The sequence below is a fragment of the Dermacentor andersoni genome, chromosome 1, assembly GCF_023375885.2.
Source record: "Dermacentor andersoni chromosome 1, qqDerAnde1_hic_scaffold, whole genome shotgun sequence".
NCBI classification, from domain to species: Eukaryota; Metazoa; Arthropoda; class Arachnida; order Ixodida; family Ixodidae; genus Dermacentor; species Dermacentor andersoni.
In genome coordinates this window covers 307526999-307553983 of record NC_092814.1, presented here as the reverse complement: position 1 = coordinate 307553983, position 26985 = coordinate 307526999, and the positions used below count along the sequence as shown (strand labels likewise).

General features: G+C 44.0%; 2 protein-coding genes across 6 annotated transcripts in view; one reads left to right on the top strand and one right to left on the bottom strand.

Moving 5' to 3' along the window:
- The window catches only part of Rab14 (RAS oncogene family member Rab14), a 61250-nt gene extending 51592 nt beyond the window's left edge, over positions 1 to 9658 (bottom strand). The window contains exons 1-2 of one of the 4 annotated variants that reach the window (XM_050196023.3): positions 9495 to 9658; positions 4231 to 4591 (exon numbers count right to left, since the gene is read on the bottom strand). In XM_050196023.3, coding sequence (XP_050051980.1) covers positions 4231 to 4514 — 284 coding nt within the window. In that variant the 5' untranslated portion in view covers positions 4515 to 4591; positions 9495 to 9658. The other 3 variants (XM_050196024.3, XM_055063363.2, XM_055063362.2) reach the window with 3 other exon arrangements.
- A 389-nt stretch (positions 9659 to 10047) lies between these two features.
- Gclm (Glutamate-cysteine ligase modifier subunit) overlaps positions 10048 to 26985 on the top strand; it is a 78176-nt gene continuing 61238 nt past the window's right edge. The window contains exons 1-4 of one of the 2 annotated variants that reach the window (XM_050196022.3): positions 10049 to 10596; positions 15811 to 15876; positions 20175 to 20256; positions 24732 to 24788. In XM_050196022.3, coding sequence (XP_050051979.2) covers positions 10477 to 10596; positions 15811 to 15876; positions 20175 to 20256; positions 24732 to 24788 — 325 coding nt within the window. In that variant the 5' untranslated portion in view covers positions 10049 to 10476. Of the gene's footprint in view, positions 10597 to 15810; positions 15877 to 20174; positions 20257 to 24731; positions 24789 to 26985 lie in introns of both variants that reach the window. The other variant, XM_055063361.2, reaches the window with a different exon arrangement.

Genomic DNA, 26985 nt, shown 5'->3' with positions numbered 1-26985 from the left:
ACACTGTGTGATATACATACACAAGTCATTAATGACGATTCACTTTTAGACACAGTAGACAAAGAGTTGCAAACTTAGAGCAGCCCAGTCTATTTAGCAACACATAGGTTCTAGATGATAGCGACTTTACTGTTGCCGCTTTCACCTTCTTCAGAAACTTGTTTAAAACTTGCTTGAAGTAGATACCCCTCTGGCCTATGGAACCTTGCGCTGCCCACAAGAGGGTGGCGCAGGTATCATCAGAATTACTTTTCGTACACATTTTTTTTTTTTTGCAATTCTGTGCCAGTAATTTTTGTTTCAACACTTTTTTAACACCTTTTTGCAAACAGTTTATTTTTTGTAATATTTGATGCAAGATTCATAATATTGTAGAATTGCCCAAATTTATAAACATTATGAAAGACATGAAAGAGAAGATACGCTACTCCCAACAGTTTACTGTGAAGTCTACATGCATACATGCATGTATTGCTGGTTAGAACATGTTATCTAGAAGAAAGTGACACATAAAGAGGTGAGGAAAAAGAAATTTGATTGCCATCAAGTCACTGCTCAAGAAATGAAAGTGACAATTACAAAACAGTGAGAAAAAGAAAACGTTACTGGTTACAAATTAATTATTAGTGAATTGATTTGCACAAGTGTGCTCCAAACCATTCTGTGTGTCACATCCTTAAAGAACCCATGAAACGGACCGGACAAATTTTGTAGATGCGTAAAGTACAGCTACAGTCAATCATTCGCCCCAGAACTTGTGTGAAGTGTCTCATATTAAGAGAACCTACAGACGATTACAAGTCACCCTCCTCCACAACCACGCATTTTCTCAACTCGTTTGCCGAGCAATCGGGGCTAAGCCCCGCCTTCACTTGCGCTGTGTCATGATGGCGCATCGTGTCGTCTACTTCCGGTTCTCTAGAAGCGCACGCGTGAAGCCTCTCCCATCTCTCCGCCAGCCACTTGGCAGTCGACCACACGCAACAGCTATCAAAGCAGCTTGCATTGTGAGCATTCTGTCGCAGCACCGAGTGTGTCCGGTACTCCAGTTACCACAGGCGAGCTGGGCATTTCGATGGATGAGTGGAGGCATAAACTCAGGCTGATGAAGGAGCTTTAGCGCAGATGTACGTGAGTGGCCTGATCGGTCTGCACGGTCGAGTCACCTAGTGGCGCAGAGCTTAACCAGCCAAACAAAGAGCTAATATTGCTTTAACGAAGTGTAAAACATTTGAAACGTTTACAAAAATGTGTTCACAATTACACCCCTGCAGAAAATTTACACCAGCACCAAAGAAGAACGCACTTCGTTACTGCTACTGTGTTTGGTTGAGCTCTGTGCCACCAAGTGGCTGCACTGTGCAGACCATTCACGTTTGCACCTCTGCTCATCCCGTGAAACTGCACAGTCAAACGGCCAGGCCCAGTTCGCTTGCACTTGCATTTACCCGAATACCGGACACATGAAACGCTATTGTGGTAGTAATCCTCTAGCGTAAGGCAACAGCCGCAAACATGCAGATTCTGGCACCGATTGGATATCGACAGTCCGATGCGCTGCAGCCACTCTGCTCGTCTGCTGCCTTACAGAGGGATGTGATGTCGGAGCTTGACATATTGCCAGCCGCTACGTTTGCAGCCCACAATTTAACAAGGGCGAACCATGGTGTTTACGAGAAGGAAGATGGAGATCAACACTGATAGCGGAGCTCTTATGAACATGGAGCACGTTGTAACACAAGCAGACGACACTTGTTTTGTGCCGGAAGTGCTTAAGTGTAGTCAGAAATTGTCCTTGCGCATTCTCTTTCTGTTACTTGCTTTATACAGAAACAAATTAACTAACATTCCAACTATTACGACCAACATACGTTCACCATAAAGTTGGAAAAATTATTGATGACACACCCTAGGCTGCCAGTCGGATAGCGTCATTAGGGCACCTTGCGTCAAATGGTCAGGGGCGCCTGAAAATTCAGCGAAGTGTTGCGCTGCGATCGGCAGTGATGTACATTTTTAAAACCTTATAATAAACTACAAGCTTTATGCGGAGAACTTAGATGCGTCAATTAATGATCAAAAGGACCTAACCTAACACTCAGTAAGTTTGTACAAGTTTATCAAAATTGTTTCAAGGTCCCTTTAAAGATCACTAATCCTACGCTCTAACACAGGAGATACAGCATCCAACCTAAGCTATCCTAACAGGCACTCCTTCAGAAAGATAAAGGTAAATATTCCGTTCACCTGCACTTCAAGCACTACACACTGGCACCATATAGGCTAGATTGTTACATTTTCATATGCATGAGGATATACTGTCAGGCTAGTTGGCTTATGATCACGTCACACATTAAAAAAGCAGTGGAAAAGAGCCATACATACATGCATACATACAGTGCTGACTGGGAGCTTAATGCTGTATTTGAATTTCAACTTCTTTTACATGTAGAAGTATGTCAAGATCTTCTCATCATGCCTTACGAAGGTGTGTAAAGACACTGAATTTCTTTTCCAGAGAGATGTATGGAAGCGCAGCTCACACAAATAATTGAAACACAGATGCACTGTATATTTTTTTAGCCTTTCGGGAGATCTAAACGATGGCATCTGCTACTGACAGCTTGCACGTGAGTTGCACATGCAAAAATTTGGAGGACGCTTAAGCTTCGCCTTTAAGAGTGGAACGAGACAGCATTTGAAGATCCTTGACTGCTTCTCGTGCTTCCGGACAACTGCAGCGTATGTAACCATAATGATTACCTGGAAATGCTCGCGGAAAACACTAAACACGAAGGAGAGCTTTCTGATAGAAACGCGACCTCTTGGGTGGACCACGATGCGACGGAGGAGAGCGCCATTTGGAATTGTTTCAAAGAAATGGGTGCACCACTTTGTGGACTCGAGATATTACCGCGTCAGCGCGCACAAATGGTGGATGCCATGGCCTGTCTATGTATTGCAGAAATGCTGGAAAAGGGGTTCGAGTTTTCGTGTAACAGAACTATGTTTTCTCGTACATTCAAATTACAATTCGACACTATCATGCCTGTAGCTTGTGTGTAAGTCATACTTTACAATTTTTCTACATATTTTAGCTTGAAAAATACAATCAGTTCAATAACTTACATGTGCCACATGGAGGGCCTGGGTATGGGTGGTTCGAAAATCTTTTTGCCGAAATTACGTCCAACCCTGGACGCCAATGTCAGATTTTCTGCGACACAGGGCCCTTAACGCTATCGCTTTAAAAGAAGGCCGCCTCTAAATTGTGACTGACCTTAGAAATGCTAGCATGCCTGAAAATTATTTTTTTTTTTTTATAAATAACTTTGAAGAATAGTTGATTTTGAAACAGAGTAAGCTAAAGCATTTTCCCTTGTTTTTACCAGAACCGTTTGTGGCAATGGCAAATACATATCTGTTGCATAGTGAAGAGGTAAAATTAAGTTTTCACGCTTCAAACATAAAGTAAGTTGGCTGAAGAAGCTTCAGAAGGGTTTTTGATGGAGTAATATTAAAATAAGCCACACACACACACACACACACACACACACACACACACACACACACACACAGATATATATACACAAAGCAAAATAAGATCACTTTTGGCACAAATGATAAAGCACTTAAGGTGATCAAAGAGTGATCAAACAAGTTGTGTCGATTGAGCGGTTTCAACAAAGGGCCCTGACGAAGATAAGTCCCCTTCCCTTGTTGAAACGACGGCTATAGCCCGAGACATTCCTACTTCGACCACTGTCAGTCACTTCAAGCGTCTGTTATCCTGTGAATTTCTATTTTGTTTAGATCTTCAAATAAAGCATTTAGTTGCCAGCCAGTGCTGTGTGTGTGCATCTTTCACTTCGTCTAATTTTTGGTGCACTACCAATTGTATTGCACATGATTGCATATTACGCACCTAATCTGTTTGCAAAATTGTGCCTCCTTTTTTTTTTTCAAAAGTTCTCGGGCCATGACCTGAGTGGACTCTAGTCCGTGCAGTGGAGTTCACAATGCAATCCCTTGTACTCCATAGGTTTAGAGGGCGAGGACAAGACACTCGTCTCACGCTCCATAGCTTTCATGGAGCAGGGAGTACCAAGCGAGCTCGGCTGCACACCCAAGAGCAGTTAACTCTGGTCCCCCGAATTAGTCCTACACCCCAGAACCCTGGAACTCGTCACAAAAAGTGTTGAGCACAAGTCACAATACAAAGCCAGGCACCTGGTGATGTCGTAGACCATGAGTGCTCCAGCAGCGCCACGGTAGTAGGAGCGAGTGACAGCGCGAAAGCGCTCTTGACCAGCCGTGTCCCAGATCTGGAGCTTGATCTTCTGACCGCACACCTCGATGATGCGCGTGCCAAACTCAACACCGATGGTATGCGGGCAGTCAGCCATAAACTTCTTTTCAGTGAACTGGTGCAGCAGGCACGACTTGCCCACGCCCATGTCACCAATTATGATGTACTTGAAGATGTAGGAGTAGTTGTACGGCCCCGCAGTCATCCTGCTGGCTGTGGTGGTGGCTGCTCAGGCTGATACTTTTCACTCACTATCTGCCACTCTCCCACTGGATGGGTTACCTGCAATCATTGATTGATGGGTTAGCACAGGAGAGAAAAAAGAACTCTACAGAATGAACAGCACACACAATTAACTAGGCATCTCAAACACTTACATAAAGTGAATTGCTGAAAGACAATTTGGCATTTGGGAAAAAAAAAAATTTCTTTAGGAAGTGCAGTACAGGAACCCTATTACTGTATAACATCCATCAAAAAACAGTGGTGCAAGGTAACATGCACACGTGCATGCATGGATGAAAGTATACATGGTGGAATCAAAGCTTTAAGTGCTCCTACCAGGTAGTGGCACTACAATTTTGGTCACAGAGCATGCTGAATAGGAGCATAAAACTTTGTTTTTGGTGTGTGTGTGTGTGTGTGGCAGTAGCTTGCCCACTGCCTGAAATTCTGTCCCCATGTGGAAATCGGACTGAAAAAGGATTTCGCTCGATTTGCTCACCTAGCTAAGCAAGATGCAAGAACGATTCCATTAACAGTTGGCACAGCAAAAACAAAAAACAGGGCTAGTGCATGTGTCTAGCTAGCATCTACAACTGAGTCGATTACAGATGGATTCTCTGCATTTATCTTTTTCCTCACACGAAATACCATAACAGTATGCCTTCCCCCAAAGGTATCCAGCCTCATTGACTTAAAAAGTGGGAAATCCACAAAAATCTGCCACAGGGTCCTTGAAATAGCCAGAAAGCAGGTAACTGGCTGTGTTGAACTTCTGCAAACCATACATGGTGCACTCACTTATCGCAAACTTTACCAAATGAGCATTAATGTTTATTTGGGTTAACAATTTGTAGTTAATTTGGTCAAGCTGGTTCAGCATGAAACATTGCATTCTTACATATTGCTATGCTAGAAGCTTAGGCTCCAAATGATTCACTCCTGGATCAGGATTTTGTGCAGCTGTTTTAAAGCAAGACCCAAAACATTTATTTTGCAGTGCCTCAACTTCATGCTTTGTAGATCTTTTTTACAAAAGTTTTCAGATGCACAGCTCACAAGAAAAACTGATTCCTCATGACCTAGGTAACACAACCCAGAATCGAAGCACTTTGTGCACATAGCTCACTGATGGATTTTAAGCTGCATGCTGCGACAGCAAAGAAATCAATACGTTTGTGTAGGCTCTGCATTCAAATAAATTTTGTGGGTATGTTAACTAAAACTAAATGATTACTGTACTATTAAAATAACACCAACTTAGGCAGACAAATCCACAATCTGATGCAAGGCTATAAGAATGCAATGGGTTGTCACTTTCAATGAAAAAGAACTAGACCGACGTTGAATACAGCCTTCATGACATTTCCACACAGACACAGAGTCAAGATACGTTGCAATCTGAACTGTGCCTCACGAGAAAAGATGCAGCAATTTTCACTGCGGTACATGCACAACTGGAAATAAACTGCTGCTGTTTTGAAATTCATGCCCCACTGAAGTGACAATACAGTAATGAGAAAGCTGCAAAGGTTTCATACAACCAGATATTGAAAAAACACTAATCTGTTCCGAGGTTTTTAGAAAGCTAGGGTCAAGATTCATTGGCCACGCAAGTCAAAGACCAGGATGGCTACCCAACATAAATGAAACAACCTTGGCTTTCTGATGGGCAGAAGAAACTGAATAGACCTTTATTTAGGCCTTTCAAATTGCACTCCCATCAATATATGGCACAATGAAAAAGAATGGATGATCGGAGCCTACAGAAGCTTCGAAGAGTGTACAGGCTTGCCGAAGCAGTGGAATTGGTAGCACCCATTCCACTGCAAGAAGAAACACCAATGCACTGAACATCAGTGGCAGCGACATACCTCAAGACTGATAACGGTGTGCGTTCCAAAGCCTCCGAGACTCAGGAATGCTGTGCTTCTGCAACTGATTGCAGTAACATGCAGTCACAACAGTTTCACGACAACTACCAGTGTAGAAAATGCGCTAGAATTGCTTTTGTTTCTCTGCTGGTAGTCATTATGCAACATTAAGGTTAGGCACAATTGACACCCCTACACTTAGCAACAGAAATGGTTAGTTCAGCTACCCTATCTACAGCCAAACAGCATGCATTTCTGGGAAGCAGTGTCCTTAATGTGACACAAACAAGAATAAGAGCCAGCCTTAGCATGCTCAGTAGGCCCTAAACCATTGCCTGTATCCTGTCGCTTGCCTACAGTCACTGTCAATGTGTCTCAACACAGGGCAGATATCAATATGCGCAGGGGCAATGTGCAATCAACACGGACTCCTTCTTCAGAGGGAAGAGAAGTTGCATATTCATCTCAATCCACGTGCATAAACGAGGAAGAAGCCCCAAACAAGATACATGAAACTGCTCAATCAAGAAGTCAAAAGTAAAAAAATTTCTGCTGCACAGGTGAAAGATTAACTGTACTTTCCTATGACAAACTTGGGCCACACATAACGATACAAAAAAATTAACTGAACAGCAAGGACACTACAGAATGTGGGGAGCAATACAGAATAATAGTAGCAATGTGCTATCACCACAGGTAAACGAGAATGCAATCGGTGGGTATGCCAAACAGAAAGCCAACGAGCAGGACAGTGATAAGAATGACAAAGCGGGCCCAGCATTCTACAACTAGAAATTGAAGCAAGATAATAGATTACATGAGAGAATAGACTGACGTGAATGCTTCAGCACAACCTACAAAAAAGGTTGAGCGCAATACAAAGCACAGAGTACTGGTTGCAAAGACCTTGCGATAACTAATGTTGGAGCACAACAAAACGAGGCAGTGTGTAATGGCTTCCACGTTAAGAAAGAACTGCAAAAACTGTTACTCACTGCACTGTGTTAAAGCTGCACGGCAGTATAAACAGTTGCACAACAGGCCAGCAATTGCATGCTGGACTATTTGCGCAACTACAGGTAAGAAGATACAAAGCAGCTCATCAGCAATGCCTGTACTGAGCAAACAAATCAGTGTGCACCAAAGTATGATATTAGCAAAATCAACAGGAGCAGCAAAATGAGTGCCAAAAATGCTGCCACAAAATATGGCATGCACGACGTGGCCTGGCACATTTATGAAGCTTACAACTGTCACAAATGGAAGGCATGTATTTAGGAGGCATAATATCACCAGGCGATGCTGTGTCTGCAACTTCATACAGCAAAAATCTCAAGCGCTAAGGAAAAAAAAAATTTCCAGGTTTAAAGTGTATCGCATAGAATGTAAGGAAATTCTGATTGGACCAGTGCTGCAAAATCCGCGACTGTGAAAAGTGCCTTAAAAGCACAGAAAGGTAAACATTTAAAGTCGCTGATGGTGTTAGCACAGCAGGTTCTCTCCCACTGATGCCAATAATATGTCGGAGATATCAGAGATGCCAAGGTGTTTTTCCAGACGCCACACTTTGTACAAACTATTGCTTTTAATCCAGAAATGCTTTTGCGGTTCCATGTGCATAATGCCCATTTATAGAACCAATAAGGCGCTACTTAAATGTTCTACCGCGTTTTACTGTCCGATTTTTGCGGACAATAGCAAACGATGCAAGAAAAGTGCGGAAATTTTCAGCTCCATCGACTGAATTACGTGGTGCTGAAATAGGGATATCATAAGCCTGCCCGATATGTACACGGAAGGAAATGTGCATTAAATACAGCTACAGCACCGTCAAAATCGGGCAGAAGTCACGATCACTGACGAGCGTGCAGTCGAAGTAAATAATCACTGCAGTTAACGAAACGAATGAATTCAGCGACATAGAGAGAAGAGGCATTTTCTAAAACTATCGCGTAGACGAAAACAAATGGTCGAAGGACTTCTAAACGAAGGCAACAGCAGTCCTAAAGACGATCACTGCCGAGCCAGTGCACGCGTGGTTTCGAATGCTCGCACGGCCCGTTCCTGTTCTGAATGGAGTGGATGCGGCGGCCCATTGGCGCTTCGTCAGCATAAGAAAATTAAATGGCTAAACCATAACGCAACGCTTCCATGACACCTAAGACTGCAGCCAAACACTAAGGACAGTGGAGCATGTTACGCGCGTGCACGAACAGTTTGCACGAACCGTGCATACCGCAGATCGGAAATGCACGAACATGTCCGGAGAAGCAAGGGTTGCTTTAGCGCGAGCGCAGTTACCGAGCCGCTACAAGAGTCGGCCACGCCACATCTGCTGCCTTACACGAAGTCGATTCCTGTCTCCAAATGACAAGTCCGTCGGCGTCCGAAAGATGATGAGGCAACAAGACAAAACTAAAACTTCACGCGCAAGGTTTATCGAGGGGCGGTGCGGGGCGTTCATCACTCACACACTGACGTGGCCGCGCATTCCCCTAATCTTGAGGCGAGAACGCGAATTTAATAACAAAGCTATAAACAAACAAATAAAAAAAAAAGAGTTCCGAAAGCTGGCAACTCACCAGCTGGGAATGACGGAAACGGTCAAGGCCCGGCCGCGATGTCGTGTTCCTTTCGACACGCCTCGTCGGGGTCGCTCGCGGGCGATCGCGAGCCTGAGAACACGAGGTGGTTGCACAGTGGATACAGTGCGGAGTGAAACGGGTGTGTATGATCACTGGCTGCCGCACAGGCGGTTTCGCGACGTCCCCTCCCACGGGGCGAACAAAGAGGCCTCTGTGGGCCGATCAAAGCGACGCGACCACCGCAATTTTTTTTTCCCTCAAAGTTTCTTTTTTACCTCCGCGAAGTCGACGTCGACAGACGTTTGCGCCAAGGAAAGGCACACGCTTCGAGATCGAGCAACTGGCGACCCAGTCGTTCTACGCTCCGCTATGTGGCCAGCCTGTCGCTCACATATACACAGGCGGAGCAGCGAGGACGATGTGCGCAGCTCGGGGAATGAATCGGGAACGCTCGTCCTTTGCGGACGCGACCCGAAGGCGGCGCGCACACGGGTAAGACCTCACCTGGCTGACTGTTTCCGGTCAACGCGGGCCCCGGGCGCGTAGCAGAGTCCCGAGGTGCAATCGCACGGCGATTTAATAATCTTCGAAACGGAGGTGGACACCTAATATGGCCGACAGATGACTGACCACGAAGGTGACGGCAGGCTGCTGGCTTGCGCTAACGAAGAAAAAAGAAAAGGAAAAGCAAAAGTGATTCACAACGTGCAACTCATGTCTGTTTTTGCTATAAAACAGCATTTAGTAGAATAAGCATTTTTTGCAGTTACTTTCTGCTCTAAGAAAGCAAAAATAAGCGACTTTTTTTTTTTATGAGCACAGCATATGCACCCACTTGAACGACATGTACATCAATTACCCATTATGCGTGTTATTATTTCAAACAGTAAATAAAACAGGCAAGTACTAGCTAATAGGAAAAGGCTGCGCAATCACTTCTTGAAAGTTAGTACGATGAAAGACAGGTTTGTGTTTCTGACGCACTTAATGGCGTCACCCAAAGCACGCGAAGTCTAGTCAATCCAATCCACAAAATTTGATCACATGTTTGAAGGCGCATGCGCATGGCGAAATCAACGTGGGTGGCAGTGGGCAGTGCATGTGACGTGAAAAGCACGAGAACGAAACTTAAATTTCGTATTTCCCGTTTGCCGTGTTGGATATTTCGTGTCAGGAACATGGTCGTTGTGCGGAAAATATGAATTATGAAGTGCACTCGCTGACACGTCGACGGAAAGCAAACGCGAGCACATGGAATATATGTGAAGCCAAAAAGCCAAAGAGGCCAAAGTGCGATCCACGTGATAGTGAGGCAACATCAAGGCAACATCGCCAGATACTACTACTGCTGTCGTAGGGCGTGACGTAGCCGGCGAGATCAACGAGCGAGATTGATTCTCAGCTGGTTGGCTCTCTGGCCATTGGCCAACATATCAGTGGTTCGCCACGCGACCAAGCTGCAGGCACGAACCCCGCTGCAGCGACCATGAGCAACGACTGCTCAACTGTTTTGCCTGCCTCTGTGCAGCAAGTTATTCTGAACACGGGCAACATCCTGGGCTGCAAGGACCTCACAAAAAAAGTGTTTCAGTCACTCGGAGAGGAGGCAAGTTGCCCGGTTTTTTGTTTTGTTTTATTTTTGCATTTATGCCTTAGGACGCAGTCTCGTCTTCTGTGTAGTTACTTTCGGAACACACTGTCCGAAAATGTAATCGCCGTGGAAATTGTGCTGTGCAAACATTTCTGGTGAGCTCATGCAATTTCTAATTTGATGGCAATGTGTGGCCTTGCGCACTTCTGAGTTGCAACGGGTGGCTGCAGCGTTATAATTACGATCTAGTTACGCAACAAATAACGATCGGCAAGCGTGCCTAGAAGCGCTCGTCAATGCTGCTGCGTGGCTGAGGCCAACTGTCGCCTAGCACGTCCGTAATGTGTTCCGACTCGTTATTACCGACAAACTTACGTACAGTTCGGACAGCGTGGAGGGCGCGTAAGCGGTTGTAAAGCCGTGCTGCATTAATTGGACATAGTCTCGCTGGCTTTCATTGTATCGTCCTAGCGCTGCTTATTAGTCAAATATAATGAATTGCACACAGTTCGTGCCGAAAGTAAGGAACAAGCCTTACGATATTGTTTGAACGAGTTCAGCGTAATATTGCTGATCTTTTTGTGTGTTTGTGGGTGAATTCCCTCACAGTTTTCCCTTGCTTTGTGCACAGACTTTCGCCACACTCCCAGAATTAACTTCCCCATCTGCTAGCACTATATTTTGAGCCCTCCAAAGAGAGAGTGAGGCGGTGCGGCCTGAATTGCAGGTAGCTCTGATGCTGGATATTGGCGAGACCGATATTTACTGCACTCACTTCAAAAGACATCATTCACAAATCGCGCAGATAACAGCTGAGAAACTCCAGGTACAACAGCAGGGTCTGAGTGTGGAAGAACTTCCAGACTCTGTTCTGTCAGTTTTCTTCCATGCCATGCATACATTGTCATACTGCATTATGAGCATTCTTCTAGAATGTTTGTCTGGCAATGTGGACAGACCTTGTGCTGTGCCCGACTTGTGGTTTGTTGCGAGTTCACAGAGTCCACATAAAATAAATTCCAGCATAACCAATCTCGCGATGAATGTCGATGTTAATGCAATTAGTATTGAAGCATTGTGGCGATACACCGTATTGCAACTGCAAAACTGCGTCATGTATGGCGTGTGTATGCAGCCGTGCTCCTTTTCACTGGTCACACTGCGCCATCTAGCTGTGCCACTGTAAAGACCGCGCGTGTCTGAATATGTATATTCAGCCAAGATTGTCTGAATATGCATGACACAGGTTTGATTCCACCCAGAAGCAGAGAGATGTCAAAGTAAAATTTTTTGTCAATAAAAAGTGCCACATACCCAGTAACCCTAGTTGTTGCCAAATAGGTTCATTGTAGGGGAGCATATACCCGGTGTCGCATATTCACTGACCCAAGTTGGTCCGACTGTTGGTTTCGATAATTGTTCGCTTAGAACAGCAGCCTGATGCTCAACCCGTTATGCCATTAACTATCCAGTGACCCAAGTTGGCAGGAAAACGGTTAGAGACATAGAACCACAGATACTGAAAAGTGCTTGAAGTGCCCTAAGAAAGCTAATCGCATTAAAAAAAAATTAAAAAAATTCTCCACCTTCCAGAAGTGTTGTGGTAACCTAGCCTTGACAGCTGCTACAAGGCTGATTTTGACCGTTTTGATGACCGTCTTTAAGGTATACTCATTCGGATGAGGTTTTATTTTCCTCTGAGACAATAATTGGGTATATGACTCGGCTATGCCCAACAAAACTGTTTCCACGTGCAACCAGCAATTACAAAAGAGACAGTGTCACCTGCCACAGAACACCCACCCTTGTGCTGTTTTCATACGTGGTATATAAAAATTGTTGCTCATCAATATCGCTATGACCCTTGTAATCTGTTAATGCCTCATAGGATTATTATTTTTTTATTTACTGCTGTTGTTGCTAATGTAATGGCGACACTCAAAGTGCACTTTGTACTCTTACTATGCATGCCAGTGCTGGCTGAAAACTTTTTAAGCATCTTGGGTGTAAGCTTACATTACATTCAAAGCAGTATGAGCACAAAAGTTTTTTTTTCTGATGCAATACTTTGTCATTTTACGCAATAGTTGTAGTATGGAACCTGATTTTTCCTCCTGTGCCTGACGATAGTCTCTTGCAGAATGTGTGTACATTTACAGGGCATAGTAATATCGATGCACAGAAAGTTGCAAATTTTGTTGTTGTTTTGGTTTTTCTTTTGGTAAGCTTTTTCCTGCTTAGTTTCATTTTGCAGCAGGACTGCTGTGGTGGCTTAGTGGCTATGGTGTTACGCTGCTAAACACGAGGTCGCAGGATCGAATCTCAGCCACTGCGGCTGCATTTCGATAGGCGCAAAATGCAAAAACATCTGTGTGCCATGCATTGGGGGCATGTTAAAGATCCCCTGGTGGTCAAAATTAATCTGGCGTCCTCCACTACAGCGTGCCTTATAATCAGCTCATCGTTTTGCCACGCAAAACCCCAGAATTTCATTTATTTTGCAGCGTGTTCTCATGACTGAGCTTTTGCTATCATGTGTTTGGTTGTTATTGCTATTTATTTGCGCTCATTGCAACACACCCTTCAGTGGTTTCTGGTGTGTGATCCTTCCTTCGTCCATTTTCATTTACAGTTATGAAAGTAAGCAGAGCTTGAAAAGGACCTAATTGATGTAGCTTCATCATTCTCTTGCGCTGTGGCAGGCACGGTGACAAGCAGTCTCATAGTGCAGTTTTATCACTAAAGTCATGAGGTCTCCTCGATTTAGCTGCACTTCCTGCACGTAGTTCACAAAAGTGTCGTGCAGGTGTCGTCAGTGCAAGTGCAGTGCGACACTGTCGTCTGCAACAGCCGGATTGCAACAACTCGGTACCTCGTGCACTGAGCTGAACTGACAGCGGAGCAAGTGCCAGCGGGCAAAGAACTCGTGCATGAAATGGCCTGCACGATGTCAAGTCAAGTGCGGCAGGGCAGGTGGTGCGTGCTGCACTCGCCAAATCGAGTGCCAGAGTGCAGCACTCTTGAACTAGTGCTGAAAGTGCAGCCAAATCGAAGAGACCCAGTGCTGAAGTCCGGATGAACTTGTGCAGCATGACGCCAAATCGGGTGCCGAAGTGCAGGCGGCGCTAGCTTCACTGGCAAATTGAGTGCGAGAGTGCGGCACTGCCTGAACTGGTGCAGAAAGTGCAGCCAAATCGAGGAGACCCATGACTGTCTCTCTTACTTATTGCTCCCATTCCCAGGTTTCGATTTGGAAACTGCTAATGGTAAATGCAGAAGGTTGATGCTTGCAGGACTAATCCTACACACTGTGCCACAGAAGGCCTGGTACATAAGAGCCCCACAAATAAGCTCAACTCACCCGAAGTGTTTCGAGCCATTACCCGTGCAGCTAGGCCAGTTCTAACCTTCTGCTTCACTCCATGTTCCTTTCATCCCACAAGTGATGATTCACTGTGTCGGAAGGAAAGACGAGGGTAAGGGGCTTTGGAACTGGGGGAAGGGGGGCAGTGGGAACAAGCGCTCCAGATTCCATAATCTTTTATATTTATTTATTTAAATATACCTTACAGGCCCCTAGAGGCATTGTGTAAGGGGGGAGAGTACACTCAAAGATTATACAATAATTAGAATACATATACAAAAAATACAGTGTAAGACATGCGCTGCATGACTGCATTGCAACATGCAGTAATGTGGTGTTAAAAATTGTACAAAAGACAAACCGAATGCTTTTGAACACGAGAGGTCAGTGAAAAGGAAATTTTTACTAAGTAAAATAATGACTCTGATACCTCAAAATGCTGTAACGCGCAGGAAGCTTGACACACCCCAACAGTCATTGCATGTAATAAGTTATTGTAATTTATTGCAACCAGCTTTTGTTTTAGTTCCCAATACTTGGAATCAGCCATGACATTGAGGGGGGGGCTCCATGCAAGCATGATCTGGTTACATATTAAATAGGCTTAGAAGCCTCCAAAGCCCTAGGGACACGGCATTTGCAGTGGTTCTCTTCTAGTCACATACTAATGGATGTGCTATTGTAGTAGTATTGCTATTTGTGCCTACTAAGAGTAACATCATCAGTATTTACATTTCTTTTTAGGGAGGGGGCATTGTATGTTTCGTTTCATGTCCATGTCTGGAATTAATGCACTTTCCAAGTAAAGTCAAGCATCCCCTGCTGTCCTTAAGGTTATGTTAAATATGCTGTAACCTATCTTTGTCATTGACACTTATTACAAGATATCTATGCATGCGCAAAAATAAGTGGGCATGGTTATGTAATAGAGGCATATCGTTGGTAGTGATAAAACCTGTGTTAAGGCATGCAGCACTAAAATTGTAGTCCTCACTGAGTGAGAGTCAAACCATTTCCACATCAAGAGGCAGTGTGGAGTACACTCTGGAGTCTATTTTGATCCTGTTCATCTGCCGTGGAGCAGTTTTCTCAGATAAATGTTTTCATCAAAAAAAAAAAAAATGAGGGAGGCTATTACAACTGGCATCATGTCATAGGGCAGGCAGAGTCATGCGAGGTATTGTTCTGGGAACGCTTTGACCTGCAGATAATATTCCAGCTCATATCAGTATTGAAGTGCGTGAATTCGAAACTGCAGCTGCTGCGTTCCACCCTGTCCATTTTTACGGCTTTTTCAGCTTGCCAGCAGTGAAGGCCAGGCTGAAAGCTGAAATATTAACACATTTAGTGATCCATCAAGTGTCAAACTGCATCAGAAAAAGGACCTTCAGAGAGGATTGAAATGGGGAAAGTGCTTGAAATAGAGATAATACTGTAAGGATGATAGTGATCAGTAACATACCGGCATTCTAGAAATTGTCCTTCATTGCTTAACTGGTTTTTAAATGGTCCATTTCTCAGCAGTATTGGGAGAATAGCTGGTTACCTGGCTTCAAGATACTGAGTGTTGTGCTACTGCTTGTTTTCTCGATGTGACATTTTCATTCGATTTTAGAAGCCACGTGGCACTGTTGTCAGCTTAGCTTCTGCTTATGTATATGTTGGATTGGTATGCCTGTGGAAACATTTGTAATCTTGCAGTGGTGTATGTGCGAAACCAGGCTGAATGATTGGCAATTCTTCGCATTTTAGAATTAGTGCGGGTTTTCTCAATACATATCTGCTGCATTGAGAAGTCCTGCAGAATGCATTGTCTTTTTCTAAAATGTTCTAAAAAAGGTTTTCTTGTGCGTTTGATTTTGCAGCTGATACAAAGCCTGTTACTGGCACTTGTCAAGTGGAAATCGTCGGGCAACGATGTGAATTGTTCTGTAAGTCTGACTGAGATTAAAACATACGATGACGAGTCATCTAGCTTCTTCAGTTGCAGTTCTACAGTTTCATGAGCATGGTGTCACTGTTGTTGGTATCAAAATTAATTTGCATTTTTGAAGGTGACACATTGTTAAATTTAATTTTATTAAATGGTAAATAGATGGAAATATTTCTATAGGGTATTGTACTGCTATGACACAATCGAAGATACGGGATCTGACACGGTATCAGTTATAGCAAAGTAAATTTTTGATTGCAGGTGCCTCAAAATACATATTCTGCTAACAAAAATGTCAAATACAGCTGCCGACCTATTAAAGGGAAGCTGAAGAGTTTTCCAGAAAAAATGAGTGAAGAGCTGTACGTAATGGTTTTCAACCCTCCGAATCCGAATATTGCATCGAAATTGAGCGAAAGAAAGCGCAAACAGGTTTTATTTCGATGAAAAGTGCAGCAGCAGACTCGGGCAGCTCGCGCGCCTCGTTTCCGTATGTGATTGGTCGGGCACCTCGTGACGTCAACGTTGGTGTTTGTCCGGACCGGCCGCTGCCGCCACACATGAAGCACAGTGCAAGGTGGTTTGGCACTGCGGTTTGGTGAGGCGGTAATGGTAAATTTCGAGAGCTTGCGTTTCTCTGAGGACTTCGGCGTTGCTCCCTACATGTATACGTAGCCAGCCTCTCCAAGAAGTAAGAGATGCTAGTAGCAAGCAGTACTTTCGATGCGAACGAAAGCGAAGTGTTAGCATCTCCTCGTGTTAGAAATGTTCTTTGGTGAGTATGTTTTTGCAAAGATGTATTCAGCGATCCAGTGAGTTCGTTTCCGAGCAAACAACTGTACTGTTATGTTCCTGCATGCCTTCTCGTGGAACGTAATGAGGGATGCGATCGTCGGCATTTGTGCACTGCCTCAAAGCTGTCGGCAATCCACACAGACGGTTTACATGCGGGAAAAGCTTTCTGGCTCTTATAGCACATGTAGTGGCCTTCATCAGCGCGCCATCCGCACGCTAATCGTAACTGGAGCCGTAAAGGCGGCGAATTCCGTCGGCTACATGAGACAGTCGCTTTCTCTCTGTACGCGAGGGGGAGCGCAGCGTCCTGGTGTGCGCCGGCTTTCAAACACATGAAAATTTTAACTTGCACTGCATTATGGTAGCTGCATGTTAGCTGTTTCACAACACACGTGCGAATAGAAAATTAACGGCGTTTTGCGACCAAACCTGCGTCAAGGGTGGGAGATGAACATGTACCTTCCATTCAGTGTGCTAACACGAAGGAGCTAGCAATAAATCAAAATCCAGGTTTGGACGAGTTCGTGTATTCATAAGGTCTTCCAAGACGAGTTACCGTCTGCCCGCACCCGTCCCGACTTTGTGCATTTGTTGCCCCGACCTTTTCGCGCTGCGTTTAGAAAGCCTGCTAGCAGAAAGTCGTACTATCACTCATTCACGCCTCATTGATAAACTCTGGTAGTAATCCTCGTCACAGAAGTGGTTAGAGCACGGCACTGTTGTTCTTGAGCGCTTGAAATTCTTTCGATTTACAGCAGCCTCCCACTTAGCTGCAGGCTTCTTGTCTTGCGGGGAGTAATGGAAGATATCGTCGCGGCCGCTGGTGTTCGTGTAGCGGTAGGCAGCACAGAACGCCGGCATGATCGGCCCACCCCTTCAATTGATGCTGCACACGTCAACTGCCACTCTACATACACACAAACAAAGGAATGCAGGCTCGAGCGAGGCAGATTATGATGGCACGCACGCAGAAACAAGCGTGGTCAGGCACGGTCGCAGAGACTGCGAAGGAGCGGAACACCAGTGCTGACGTCACTACGGCGCGGTTTCCGGTCTCCACTCGCATCGTCAGTGTCAGCAGCAGCGCACGGCGCTCTACGGGGGGCGGAGCTACAGTGCAATTTTAACCGGCGATTACGTCGTTCCTAAGTGAAAAATCGCGCCCAAATTTTACGTGCATGGTTTATAAGGTTCCCGCATCCCTATATGGGCGTCTTATTGAATTCGACAGACTCTTCAGCTTCCCTTTAAGACACCCAATTTCTCAGACATGCGCAATTATTCTTACTTCCCTGCAGCACCACCACTTACACCTATAACACCAATGTATAACGGCAATAACTGAAACCTCGGGCGCCACACTACGTTTCGGGCATAAACCGTGCGTCGGATGCCTAAGACATGGCAGTCATGAACAAAACTTGCCACCATATCGACTGGCATGAAACCACAACTTTAGCTGCTCACTTTCGACGAAGCGGTGCTGGTTAGGCTAAGTAGTGCAGCCGGTGGCCATTGCAAGAAGCATGCCACGAATATGTTGAAACTTTTTCAGCAATTGAGCATAAGGTCAGATGCAATGGGCGTAGTAGCAAAGTATAGATGCACATGTGGTCCCCTGCGTTTCCAGGAAAAACTGCCGGTGGTGCGCGTGTTCTTCTGTTCACACTCGTAGACGGGTATAACGAAGCAGTTTTGGTGTCCTATGTGACTTCGTTATAGCAAGGTTCGACTGTGGCAGCAGTGTCCATCTTCTGATTTTAGGGCACTAACATTGTGGTACTGGTAGTAAAAAACTAGAATAGCACTTTAGGGCCATCCACTGAAGTGTCAGCAAGTGGACTTCTTTTCATTGTGCAGCACTAGTCACTTTTGGCTGGGATTTCATGAGGACTGTCCCCCAGAAAGGAAAGTGCTTTGTGACCTAGGCACCTTGTGTTCAACATTGGTCGAGTAAGTGATTTTGCTGGAACCATTGTTTCAACAAGGGAACTTATCTTCATCAGGGCCGTGACGTAGGCACTTGACGGAATAAAGTCCCCTTGTTGAAATGTTGGCTCCAGGAGGCATCTCTTGCCCGACCATTGTTGATCATTTCAAGTTTCCATGTTCCTCTGAAACTCTGTTGTGCTTAAATTCTGGGGCACTCCACGAAGTATTAGAGGGACGAAAGTGATGCATTTAATAGAGGTCTTGCTGCACAGTGTGTGTGGTTACAGTTCGCACGAGTCGGACAGGCACCTGGGGTGCGATTTTGTACGCATTCCAAAATAGAACAGAGGCGGTCAGTTCCACTGAGCCGCAAACGATTGGTCAATTTGAACCGTGACGAATGCCATGACGTCAATTGTGACGTGATATCTGCTGTCAATCATTCCGTGTCGTCTGCTATCGAACAAACACAACGGAACGGACCGCCTCCGTTTGATTTTGGAACGCGTACAAGATCACACCCCTGGTGTTGCTTTCGGTGGGACTACTGTTGGTTGAATTAGGAAGGAACAGCGCCAACTAAGACGATCGCTTGTCCTGTGTCGTTCTCCCCACTTGTGATCGTCTTAGTTGGCGCTGTTCCTTCCTAATTCAAGTATGCACCATCTAGCCCAAATGAATGTTGTCCTGAACTACTGTTAGCTAAGCAGGGGTGGGCCTGGAACTGAGAATTCTTTTCATTACACACTCATCAAACTTACCTGAAGAGGCAAGCATGGAGACTTTGCCCCCACAAAGCAGAGACCACACGTTGAAATGTTGCACTGGGCTGAAACTCTGCTGTCGTTTATTTCTCAAATCTCGTGCTCCACCTGAGAAGGTTTATTGGAGTCGTTGCTTATGGTGGTAGAAAGTTACGAGGTTGGTGGCTGTGATTCTGAACGTAAAGATGCAGGCAGAAAAAAAAAAAAAGGTCTACGCAAAGGCTGACATGTACCAGACTTCTTCTCAGGCTAGTCAATTCATACTTAAAGCAGTGACCATAGTGGTAGCACGATGAACGCAAGAAAGCCCAAGAACATGTTCTGCTCAGTCATCTTTTTTCTACAGTGGGTCCTTTTCAGTATTCCTCTTGTATCAACAGTTTTGAGTGTAGCGTTCGTCCCACTGCCTTTCTTGTGTCCATCATACTAACGCTACAGTTATTGCTTTAACTCTGACATGTACAGTATGGTCCACCCTTGCCTAAAGGAACACCTAGTTAGTAATAAAGCCAATGTGTTTGAAGCTTTTTTATGAAAAGAGAAAAAGAAGAAAAAGGCTGATAGGGCGCATTAGACTGACAGTTATGCACTAAAATATTGTATGCATTTTTTCATGCTGTAATTAAGCTGTAATCTGATGCCAAATACTAATTGCGCTGTACATTAGCTTTTTGTCCCACATAGTGCTGCTACTTGACCTTTATCCTTTGCGCTGCTTTTTTGTTTTAGTATGCCTTATAAAACTGTTACCCAGAATTATTTTTCCTCTGAGCTTGCTTGGAATATATCTTGTCCACATTTTCAGGATGGGAAGGTGCTGAAGTATGCCAACAAAGACCTGCCATGTCGAGTAGCCATAAAAGAACGGTCAACCTTCAAAATCACAGGTGTGCTTGTCCTCTTTTATGCAACTGTTTAAACCCCTTTAAGGGTTACAAAAAAATAATACTTTAAACAATAAAGGCATATCTTTGTCTTCTAGATTTATGCGAGGTCTTCAAATAAGTTTATGAACCAAAGCTACGTGAAAAAAATGGGTGGAAAAAAGGTGTGGTTTATTTTATTGACTATTAATAATACAAAGTAACAAAATAGGGGTTTCACTGAACTTGTGTACATACTGTACACACCAACATTAAAGATACTTTTCCAGTTTCAAAACTCCATTCCTTTTCAATGAGGAGTGGTCAGTCCACTGCCACTACCAACGCCACGATGCTGCAATCGCCCTTTGCACGAGCCCTTTGCCCGAGCATCGTATTGCATGAGCAAGCCATGCATTTAAACATTGTGCTTACCGTTCAGGTTATAACACTTAATTTGTTGTGAGCAGCATCATCAGCCTATATTTTTTATTTATTTATTTATGCATGCTGCAGCCTAAATGAGGCTATTGCAGGAGTGGGATGACCAACGAACATACAAACATTTATAAACAAGCTTGCGTGAATTGTTTCTGTGGTCGTGAACGGATGTTGCCTGGTAATGAATTCCAGACTTCAATTGTTGATGGAAAAAGGTTGTATTTAAAGGAATCAGTGCGGGCAAAAAAGGTTGAGATATTTAGAACATGGTGACGACTCGTAATTGTGGGTTTGGAAAAAGTCAAATAGTTATCTAGAGAGGAGAGACGACAAGAATTGATTAACAGGTTAAGGAATTTTAGGAATTCATGTTTGCGACGCTCTGCAAGTGGAGTGAGACCAAGTAAGGGAAGAGAGTTAGGTGGTGAAGAGTCCTTGTCATATGGCCTACAAACAAAACAAACTGCCTTTTCTTGCACTGAATCTAGTTTTTTGACGTCACAGTGCCTGTATGGATTCCATACGATGCAGCCATATTCGAGGATGGGGCAAATGAGGGTTTTATATGTTAGAAGTTTAGTTTCTTGAGGAACAAGACGCAGCATATGATGTAAGTAACCTAGTCTTTTAAGGGCCTTGTTACAGGTGACATCAATGTGTTTCAACCGTGACAAATTTATGTCCACTGCTGGACGAAGGCCTCTCCCAGCGATCTCCAATTATCCCTGTCTTGCACCAGCTGATTCTGACTTGTGCCTGCAAGCTTCATAATTCCATCACGCCACCTAATTTTAAAGGCTGAAAATTTGTTGCAGTATGATGGCTGTAACTTTATTAATAGCACAGGCCATGTGTCATTCAATTATTCTCCGTGGAGCTAGGCTAGAATAAACACTGGCATTTGCTGGTTGTTTTAATGCATTCGCATTCTTGGGATACTTCACACACTTTCTGGGGGCTATGTATGTATGTGTGTGTGTATCGGTGTATGTTTGTATGTAACCATTTTCGTGCCTACCTGGGTCGCTGGGTAGTCTGCGGTCGATTGTTTTGTGCATCGGGCTGCTTTGCTGAGGTAACAGAATTTGAAACGAACCATCGTATCAACTTGGGTCGCTGAAGATGTGCGATTGTGTACATAAGTGCTTCTCTTCAAAGATTTTTCACACCGACATGGGTCACTGTAGATGCGGAATGGGTAAAAACTAAGAGACTCATTGACGCTGACTTGAAGCACTGGCTATGCGCCACTTGGTCTGTGCTGGTCTGCAATGAACCTCTTTGATGCCAACTTGGTTTATTAGTGGGTGTGTGTCAGTAAGTGTGTGCCGCTCTTCAATCAACATCTTTAACACCAGTTTGGGTAACCAGGCATCTGCCACTCTAGAATGACGAAAAAGCTCCCTTAAAAACATACCGAAGCAAATATTCGCAACAGGATGAAGCGTGTGTTTGCTGCAGCAAAAGTCTGGAAACGACTTGGCACATTGGAAGGGAATGCCAAGATATTCTCCCAGCAAGGCTTGTAAGACACATCCACTTTTCAGAAGTGCCGTGATTTACAGTGGATGGAAGCATTAACTGGTCAGCAGTCAAGACAAGCAAGGGATGCTTGGAGTATTGGTATAAAATAGGCGGGAAAGAGATTGGTAGAACAGGGCCATAATTTTGTAGTGACAACTTTTCCCTATGCTAATATGTTTAGGTGCTTTTGGGTACATGCGTGGTCACTGTGAAGCTCATGCAGAGCACTGCTTTGACCAATCACAAACACAAAAAGCACTGAAAGGCATTAGCACCAGGAAAAGGCATTGCTACAAAATCATGGCCCTGGTTTGGTTTCAGGCATAGGGATCACTCCATGCCAACAGTCCCAACCATGTGCTCGACCATCTCATATTTTATTTTAAGAAATAGAAGATAATTAGTATTACTGGAAAAAACCTTTACCCAAATATTTTAGGTGAAAAAAATGTTTTGTACCTTTGACAGGGATTTCACTTTTCTCAAACTGCTTCAAACCAGGTTGGAGAAAACAAATTGCCATAGATAAGAGTATTTCTTTCATTGTCACAAAACTTACATTATTATAGTTGGTAGGCAGATTTTTATTAGAAAATAGTTAAATAAAAAATTGTATTACAGTATAACCTCATTCATACATTTTAGAAAGAAACACAAGAAAAAAAGACATACGATCAGAAGTCACTAAAAATTGCCAGACTCAGCTATAGTTGACATCTACGTACTGCAAAGCGTTGCACGAATCGTCGTTGCACGAGACACTGACACGAGCCGAGCTGGTGGGGCTCTAGCGACTCCGAAACATGCATTGTTTGAGAGCACAGCTCTCAGGTGCCTATTCCTGTGGCGAGCATTGGCGTCGGTATAACAGAGTGGACGAGCACAGCAAAGGATGAAAGAGCCAACGCGAGTTCAGCAGGGGAGAAAAGCAGAGCAGGAGCCTGCAGCGGAACCATGAGGCGAAAAGCAGAGGAGGAAGGTATGGCAGAAGTGTGTGAAGAAACGTATAGTGCACTGACGATGGCTGCGAGATGGCGCCAGAGTAGCGCGCATCATCTGGAAGGTCTGTCTGCACTGGCTGCTGTGAATCGCGCCCTCACGTCGCCCATGTGCTGCCTCTCACGATCTCCCGATTAGCGAGGCAGTTGCGCCATACTTCGCTCCGTTTGCAATGTGCCGCACAAGACAGATTGTCCGCCCCATCTAATATATTGTGAAATGAAAACACGTATAGTGCTGCACTCAGATTTCGCATTAGGCCGTATCGTAATCATCGGTGAATTTTTTATGGCTTCGGCAAACTTACGTTTGCACTCATTAAATTTGGCCTGGGTCAGTAGCTTCTTTCGAGGGGGGGCATTTTGGCGGAAAGCTTTACGTGCCCACTCAGTGTGATTCGTTGCGGTACAAGACCTGGACGTCCACACTTCGAGCTGGTAGGGCCTAAGCCACTCAAGACAGGCGTTGTTGTCCTATTGCATGGTGTTTTGAGACTGCCACTGGAAATATAAACGAAATATGAACATAAGATGCCAAGTGCATGCCACATAGCTGGCTCTGCTTAAATAAAAGTGCACCATTTGCTAATTTAAGGTGAAATTTGAGGAATTCTTTAGTAAAACTGAAGTAGTTGTCTAGAATGAAAACTGTTATTTATCCTCTGGTTTTCTAACTTTACATCCTTCACCTTGAAAGGTGAACCATCGTACATTCTATGGCAGCCAACAAAACATTTGGTACAGCAAAGGTTATGACTGCATTATACACCTGAATAGACGCAGCCATCCAGTTTTCTTTGCATGTTCAGCTTCACTGGAAAGCTCCATGTGAAGATCGTTGTTAGCTCTGTTAGCAATATTGGCACACCTGCGTTTTTTGCTGGATTAGTACACACAATGTCAGAATCCAGCTTTCTCTCGCTTTGTTCAGTTCTGGTTTGTGAGCTTAAAACTGGTATGCCGTTAAATTGCAACAGACGGCCAGAAAAGGTTTAAAGCTCATTCATGCTCTGCCTTGTTTTGTTTTGTCCACATTCTTCAGTGTGTGCAGGGGCAGTTTTATTAAAACTTTGCCAATAGTGAGTGAGGCACGTGTACTTACTGGCAAGTCCCGTAAAGTGTTTGTGGAGAAGACATGAAGCCTCTAATTAAATAATTACAAGTACTAAGGAACCTTGTAAGCATGGGTGGATGCTTTTATGGTGAAAATAACCTTTGGTAATGTTCGAACTCGGGTCGACTGGATGTTCTGTACTCACGATAAAGTGCCACTGCAGCTGACAGAGAGTAAACTTCTACACACTTCAGTGACCTCCAACGAAATCCCAGAATTGGCTAAATATTGTTTTTGGAAATCCTTGAGGACCTTCATGTGTTCATTTTCAACAGACATTGTTCTTCATGCTTGCACTGATCTACAAAAGGGCTCTTCTTTTATTAAATAAAGCTGGGCTTTCAAGGCACAGTTTACATTTTTTCACGTTTGGCACAACAGTGCTCTGCTGCTTTTTACATGAATTGGTATTTCTTTTTCAGTGAAGGTCTTCCTAAGTGGCTTCAACGCTGTAGACTTGGAATCTGCTACACATAAAGGTATTGTTCTAAAAATTCGAAATGAAAATACACATAACAGTTTATTGCTGCCATCCTTATTAGGGCAATTGGTTGTTCTAACAATGTTTGATCAGTCGTTTTTTGTTAGAGTAACAGAACTCTCTATTTTATTTTGTATTTACGGTATTTATTTTTACATACCACATCATTGTTTAGGTCTATGGCAGCAGTGGGGAATTTCGCAGTTGCGCAGCATACAAACTATACAAATTTACACAGCACTGCAGAGGAAAACATAAACAAAAAAAGGTCGCTCACACTCAAAGTTCGAGCAAGGAGTTGCCCAGCGGAAGAGAACGAATGGCTTATTGTGAAACAACCATGCATGATATTTGTTGCAGTTGATGTATGTGTGTTGTTCCCATGTACAGGTGTTGTAGGCAAGGCAAAGAATTGCAATTTTAATGGCAATGTACACGGTGATCTTTTATGAAAGGGGACATGTGAGCGCATGGCCTGTGCACTGTGATGGCTATCTATTGGTGGCCCGAATAACCAGACACGGCTGATGGACAAGCGCTTGCTGGGCTTCCTCCCCTGCTAGACGGATGCGCAAAGGGGGGAGCCTGCAGCGCAGCGTCTGCAGCTAGAAAACCATGCTTGGTGCGCGAGCACACTGGAAATGTGGAAGTGCCAAAATACGCTGCCCGGTAGTTATTAAGTACAGTAAAACCTCGATAATATGTGGTTGGCAAGGAACGTGGATCAGGTACACACTAAGCAGTGTACTAATTAACCGATAATGTCAGATGAGTGGCTGAAGACTTACCGGCCAGAAGAGAACTACGTCTTTATTCACACTCAAGTACACGAAGACAAGTTTTGTTTGCAAGCAAGCGGAAAAAAATATCTGATTTTCACTTGTTGCCTGGTGGCCTAGCAGTGACGACTACATCCTCAAACTCCGTAAGGCCACGAGCTAGTTTCTCCCCAGCAGGCCCCATTTCTCTGCAAACACCCTCATGACGGTCAATGCATGCACCATGTCGGATGTGGAAGGGCCATCATCCGCTTCCACATTGTTGGCGTGGACAACGTGAAAGCGCCAGAGGCTATGGGAGCAGGAAACACATCATGGCCACCATGTTTTGACGTCACTATTGGTGGCAACTGCCGTCCATGAAAAGTTGTGTGCGTGTGCTGCAATTTCCCTGTCTATGGTCTGCGCACATCATTTTGCTGACTTTGTAGTTGTAAGTGCCAAAACAAACGAAGAAAATGCTACACACTAACCGTTTGGCATGTCGTAAGTGACTATGGCTTAAGCGGGCAGCCAATACATAGTTCAGTGGTGGCAGGGGGGGGGATTCATTGCTGCTGTATTTCAACCGGAATTGCTTATTAAGCGGGTACATATTAACGAGGTTTTACTGCACTCCTTGCATATCTTTTTGCAGCATGCAACTCTGGCTTTCCACTTTCCCGCATAGCACGAATAAACCTCACCTGATTCGAAGCAATTTAGGAGAGAATGATGCACTCGCAACAAACATTGGAGGTGGTAATTAAGCTAATCCATTAATTCATTAAATAGTTATTTACTCTATTTATTCATGTAGTGGCAACATTACTTAATTGATCAATTAATTAGTTATTACTAGTTAACTGTATAATTCACTTTAATTAGCCATATGATGAACACATTTGCATAATCATCAAATTATTCATTTATTTGTAGTTGAATTATTTAAAACATTCAAGATTTCAAAAATCAAGGCCAAATAATCTTAAGTACCCTTAATTACTCCTTATTGCAGTAAATAATTTAACCTGAAATAATTTTAACTTGGCTCACTATTCTCAATTACCCTCAAATAATTGTTCTTATGCTTAAGTAATTTCATTGCAATCAATCTCCATTAGGCTGCCCTACCTGTCGTTAGTCTTACAGGTAGCGCGAACTAATTTCATTATAATTCATTTTATTAACCTTAATTACTCATCAGTACTTCCTATATACAAGTATAGTCATAATAGTAAATCTCAGTAGTCATAAGGCATTCTCATATATACCTCCACAGGACAGCATGGATACCTATAGAGCGCGTCATGTGACTTATTACAGACGGGCAGACAGATTTCGGAGTGAAGTAGCCCTAGTATGCTTATGCATTAAAATATGCTGGGAGTGCCCAATTACTACCAGGCATATGTTGACATGTCCACGTTTCCAGTG